The sequence below is a fragment of the Lynx rufus genome, unplaced genomic scaffold (assembly GCF_022079265.1).
Source record: "Lynx rufus isolate CCGP_SWC_20201006 ecotype Redwood Valley unplaced genomic scaffold, mLynRuf1.p SCAF_6, whole genome shotgun sequence".
Taxonomy (NCBI): domain Eukaryota; kingdom Metazoa; phylum Chordata; class Mammalia; order Carnivora; family Felidae; genus Lynx; species Lynx rufus.
In genome coordinates, this window is record NW_025814878.1 from 143,834,802 (window position 1) to 143,841,212 (window position 6,411).

The 6,411-nt window shown below is 41.8% G+C and overlaps 1 protein-coding gene across 1 annotated transcript; it reads left to right on the plus strand.

Annotated features, from left to right (window-relative positions):
- The first annotated feature begins 4,802 nt into the window (after window positions 1-4,802).
- Window positions 4,803-5,732, plus strand: LOC124529244 (putative olfactory receptor 2W6). Its single transcript, XM_047103075.1, has one exon. The coding sequence runs from the start codon at window positions 4,803-4,805 to the stop codon at window positions 5,730-5,732; it is 930 nt and encodes a 309-aa protein (XP_046959031.1).
- The last annotated feature ends 679 nt before the right edge of the window (window positions 5,733-6,411 follow it).

Below are 6,411 nucleotides of genomic sequence, written 5' to 3' on the forward strand. Positions count from 1 at the left end.
TCGTTTTATGTTCACACTGTAAATCATTCAAAGGTGGAAAACAAGGTATTATTATCTCTCGTTTCTTCTATATTTACTCTTCCATACTTATTCACACCACCATCTTGAAAAAAAGAAGAAAATCGAGCCAATTTGTTTTCTTTTTTAAACTAGTAGTTTGTACAAAAATACTTATGGTCACACCATATTTACAGGTTCCATCTGAGCCCAGAGAATCAGAGTGAGGTTTAATTGAGAGGGATCAGGTGCATAGCTAGTGGAAACCGCTCATTTCGTCAACTGAGCTATGACTTGGTCTCGGTGCTATAAGTCGAAATTTTTCCTGCTGTGATTTTGAGAAGTACTTGTTTTCTCTACTTAAATGTCAATCTGTGAACGAGGCAAAATAATTTATTTCCTACCAAATTCCTGGGTGGTGTGAGGAAATAATGAATGTAATTATACACCTACGTCAACGTGGGTCAGAAGACCAAGCATCTGGAGAGCTCTGGGGCAGTGTGATCCTGTGTCACAGAGATGGAGTCACGGGCTGGGCGCCTGGGGGGGCTCAGTCGGGTGGGCTTCTGACTTCTGCTCAGGTCACGATCTCACGGTTGGTGAGTTCAAGCCCTGCATCAGGCTCTGTGCTGTCATCACAGGGCCCACTTGGGATCCTCTGTCTCCCTCTCTCTCTGCCCCTTCCCCGCTTGCCCATGCACATGCATGCACACTCTCTCTGTCAAAAATAAACATTTTTTAAAAAAGCTGGATCATGGGCTCTATAGAATCCGCATGCAGCCACTCGCATTGATGTCCGTGCCTTGGCAATGAGATGCAAAGATCTGCGCTCTTTGTGAGCTAGAGATTGTGCTGGGGTCAAACCTAAATGTTAAACTCAAAGCAAATTATTTGTATTCCCTTCCAAAGTTTTATTTCTGTTAAATGTTTCAAGCAACATAATCATGGTTATATGTTACATTTTTATATGGTTGTACGTTAATTTTTTTTTAATTTGGAAAAATGGAAACAAAATCTTTCTCCTCCAAACACCCATTATCTTTGCATATTTATGTAAACATGGAAAATAAAAATTATATTTAATTTTATTAATTTCAACATGTTTTAAAATAGAAATTACATTTAATATAATTTTAATATGTACGATATACTTAATAGATATATTTAATATATAATATACTTAAAATATGCTTTCTATATTTCATTTTTGTTTCCATATCAATTTCATATCAATTTTTTTCGTTTAATTTTTTAAATGTTTTATTTATTTTTGAGAGAGACAGAGTCAGAATGCGAGCGGGGAGGGCGCAGAGAGACAGGGAGGCACAGAATCCGAAGCAGGCTCCAGGCTCTGAGCTGTCAGCACACAGCCTGACGCGGGGCTCGAACCCACGAGCTGTGAGATCATGACCTGAGCCAAAATCGGCTGCTTAACCAGCTGAGCCACCCAGGTGCTCCTCAATTCTTTACAAACACCAATATCAATATACATTACATTGTGCTTTTTATGTTATTTATCTTACAACTGTGTAAACATTTATTATTCAGTTAATGGACATTTAGTCTGTTTCCTTTTTTAGCCACAATGTAACTGTGATATCCATATAGGTATATAGATATAAAGATACATATATATCTTTACACACCTATGGAAGCAATCCTAATAATAAATTCAAGGAATTGGAATTAGTGGGTCAAAGATTTGTGCATTTGCCAAATTTAAATTTGGTACAACCATCCTCCAAAATTGTAAACCTGATTGACATTCCCACAGGCAGTGTATGAGTGCCATTCTCTCATATCCTCACGGATTGGATATTACCAAACTGAAAAGATCGCAGTGTTTTAATTTGTATTTATTTAATTATAAATAATTATAAATCATAAATGAGGTTGAAAAGTTTTATGTATTTTGGGATCTTATGAATTACTATTTCACTACATTTCATCTTGTTATCCACTGCCCATTTGTTTGATTATAATGTAAAGAACACCAATCGATCAAATTCCAAGTATTTGCTTTATGTTTACTATATTCTAGAAACTTCGCCAACCTAAGTGAAAATAAAAGTTAAAAATCAAGTTACAAAGAGAAACTTTATTTACTCTTTTGCATTACCCTTTTGAAAATTATATTAAAATGGAAAGAAATTTGACTTTAGGATTGTTTCCTTAGAAAACAGACTAAATCCGGGGCGCCTGGGTAGCGCAGTCGGTTAAGCGTCCGACTTCAGCCAGGTCACGATCTCGCGGTCCGTGAGTTCGAGCCCCGCGTCAGGCTCTGGGCTGATGGCTCAGAGCCTGGAGCCTGTTTCCGATTCTGTGTCTCCCTCTCTGTCTGCCCCTCCCCCGTTCATGCTCTGTCTCTCTCTGTCCCAAAAATAAATAAACGTTGAAAAAAAAATTAAAAAAAAAAAAAAGAAAACAGACTAAATCTCACTTCAAGGACAAAGAGGTGCTTGGAAGATGTTCCTATTTGTGCTATATTGCCAAACTTGGACTTTTTTGTCCCACCAAACACCAGAAAGAGTTTTTTTGTCCCACCAAACACCAGAAAGAGTTAACCGCCCCCCACCCCCGCCACACACATCAAAATTTGAGACTATGGCCCCAGGTGGAAACCAAGAATCTAAGAGTGCTGATGCCCAATCATCTTGGTGTTATTCCAAGATTTCCCCGAAGAATTTGCACCTCTAGTTTCTTCTGTAGCCCTGCTAATTACCCAAAGGAGTACACAGTCCCTGCAATCTCAACAAGGAAACATGCTGTCAACCTCTAGGTACCATTTTGATGCTAAGAAATTAGTCCTCCATTTATTCTATGTGCATCTATAAGAGCTTCCACGCCTGCACTGGTTATCTTCTGGGGTCAGCAGGAAGTCTTTGCCTCACCTTGGGGTTTGGGTTGACGGCTCCTAGAAGGCTCCTGAAGGCTGGCTATTCGGCCCAAATGGCAGGAAGACAGGGGAGGAACAGCCAACCCTATTTTCCACGACAGTTGCCTTTTTTCTCTATAATTTAACTGCCCTACAGCAATTACTCTGTTTTACTTTTCCTCTGAGGTAGCGGCACACCATTACTCTATCACGTTAGTCAAATTATTAGAGAAATCACACAGCTTTTACAACTCTTATCTTCAGGAAGAAACTAGAATCTAATGCACACACGTCAGCTCAGGGCTTGTATGTCGTACCCTTTCTGGACAAGCTGAGATCTTTGTAACTGCTTCTATATGATTTCTGGTGCATTAGTCTCACATCACCCTATCGTTATTTTCTACTTACGTTAACTGCACAATCTGCCACAAAATCCCAGGTAACAAATCCCAACGTGAGGAAAAAACATTACTATGTGTTATCCCTAAATCCTTTGGGAAAGTTGAAGTCAGGTAAGCCTAAATGATTAGAGAAAATTAAGAAAACTTTCTTTCTTTCACTTTGGTATATTATATTTTGCTGTGGAAAATAAATTTACTGTAAGAACTTTGAAGCTGAGAAGTTATCGGCAAAGATACGGTTTTCTAATTTGAAAATTAAAATATTTGTGACAACTTGTGTTCTACTCTGCCTTCATTTGTCCCACCTGGCTAGTTGAACATATTATCATAATCGAAGCAGCCGTTGATCCTCTAGATCACACAGCAGAGTAGATATTTTATAATGGCCATTTAATAATTGTAGTCATTATTTTGGCTTTGGTTCTCACAGAATCAACATGACAGACGGTCTGAGGTACTTTTCCTTCTGTACCTGCTTTTCTGCTGTTGTCACACTTTTCTCCCTTTCTTTGTTAGGGTCGTTATTATCCTGGCATCCTCGATTCCAATTATACACCTGTCTTTTTATGAAGCCAGCTCTCTTTATTCTTTTGAGCCTTATGAGGGTCAATCTTTTTCCATCTACTTTTTAAATGACTCTCTTTACCACAGTCTCTGTCCTTCTCTCTCCCTTCATCCCTATGGCCATGCACCTCTCTTCCACAAGCTAATTATGCTGTTTCCATGTTTCTGAAAGACGACCAGAAGACCAATGTGCCCAAAGTTGCCATTTTATTAGTGGACGTGATATCTCCCTTGATCCTCGCAATTCTACACTACAGAAGTCTTTTTCTTTCAGAGAAACGAATGAAAGAGATTTGACTTGACAGCATTTCACAGGAATCAGTAAATATTTGGCAGATTCAATTATAACCTAAATAAAAAAGTGACATTGACCCCACGAAGTAATTGTACGCTTATTCCCTCTTAATAAGGATCTAACCTCCAGGTCATGTTAGTTTCTCTTTACCTTGTGTTTTTCCAATCATATCTTGGATACTGAACTCAGCCCTGGCTGTCACATTTCCAGAAGGTCATTGCCAACATTGAGGGTACGTGGAAGATGGTTGCAAGGTGATAACAGACTTGATAACCTTGTTACAGGGAGAATCATTAAGGGAAATTGAATGTCTTGACCTAAAGAAAATTTAGTTTAGTTCAAAACATTTAAATGGCTGTCATATGAAGAGAGATTAGATATGAAGTATATTCAATGAAGTTGAAATTCTTTTTCTCATGAATCAGGAAGAAAATTCCTCCTTAATAAATGGATGATGATTAGAAGCTGGAATTTTCCAACAATGAAATAATTTGCATTACGTGTCTGAACAAATGATGAATGGCTTCTATAGCTGGGCAGAAGCTATTCTGATATTGGACTTGGTGGCTTATCTGTTCCTTAAAGGTCCCGACATTCAGGGGCTTTAGAAAATATCGATTCGGTGTTTGTTTTATTCTTACAGGTATACAGATGATGTGAAAGGAAGACCATGGAAAAATCCAATGACAGCTCAGAGTATGGTTTTATCTTAGTGGGCTTTTCTGATCGTCCGAGGCTGGAGCTGGTACTCTTCATGGTCAATTTCACTCTGTATTCAGTGGCTGTGTTGGGAAACTCAACCATAATCCTTGTGTGTATTTTAGACCCTCGACTTCATACCCCAATGTACTTCTTTCTGGCCAATCTCTCCTTTCTAGATCTCTGCTTCAGTACGAGCTGTATCCCGCAGATGCTGGTGAATCTCTGGGGCCCTGACAAGACCATCAGCTACGCTGGCTGTGCGGTCCAGCTCTTCTCCTTCCTCTGTGTGGGGAGCGTGGAGTGCATCCTCCTGGCCGTGATGGCCTATGACCGCTTCGCCGCGGTCTGCAGGCCTCTACACTATCTGGTCATTGTGCACCCCCAGCTGTGTTTGCGACTGGTGGCCGTGGCCTGGGGGAGCGGACTGGTCAATGCCATCGTCATGTCCCCGCTCGCAATGACTCTGTCCAGATGTGGCCGGCGCAGGGTCAACCACTTCCTCTGTGAAATGCCAGCACTGATCAAGATGGCTTGTGTGGACGCCCGCGCGGTGGAAATGCTGGCCTTCACCTTCGCCATCCTCATCGTCCTCCTGCCCCTCGCCCTCATTCTCGTGTCCTACGGCCACATCGCGGCAGCCGTGCTGAAGATCCAGTCGGCCGCCGGGCGCCGCAAGGCATTCAACACCTGCAGCTCCCACCTGACCGTGGTCTCTCTGTTCTACGGGAGCATCATCTACATGTACATGCAGCCCGGGAACAGCGCTTCCCAAGACCAGGGCAAGTTTCTCACCCTCTTCTACAACCTGGTCACCCCCATGCTGAACCCACTCATATACACCTTAAGGAACAAGGAGGTAAAAGGAGCGCTGAAAAGGGTCTTGGGGAGGCAACCATGAGCAGGAGCGACCATGTGCTGAGTTACGAAGCCGTAGGTGAAACATTTCTTTCCAAACACTGCCATTTACTTTGTGCTTGCGATCCATTCAGCCCGTGCGTCACACACTTGGATTTTTAAAAATATGGGTAAATACTGGGGTGCCTGGGTGGCTCAGGCGGTTGAGTGTCCGACTCCAGCTCAGGTCACGATCTCACACTCCATGAGTTCGCGCCCCGCGTCGGGAACTGTGTCGACAGCTCAGACCCTGGAGCCTGCTGCGGATTCTGTGTCTCCCCCTCTCTCTGACCCTCCCCTGCTCATGCTCTGTCTCTCTCTGTCTCAAAAATAAATAAAAACATTAAAAAAATAAAAAAAAATGGGTAAATACCCTGAAGTGTCTCCAGAGTCAGTAGCAATCAACCAGAGCCACACATAGTATGCAGCTACCTTAGCAAAATAATGTTTAGTAGAAAGAATGAAGTCTTGGAAGAGAGGTGAAAAGATTTTATTCAATTAATGAAGGAATCAGGCAAACATAGTGACCAATTAAAAAAAAAGTCAAAAAGCACAAATTGGTAGGAAGAAGTGAAGGAGCGTCGGGGCATCTGGGTGGCTCGAGTCTCGATGTTGGCTCGGGTAGTGAGCTCACGGTCGTGAGGTTGTGAGATCGGGTCCTGTGTTGGGGTCCACGCCTAAGA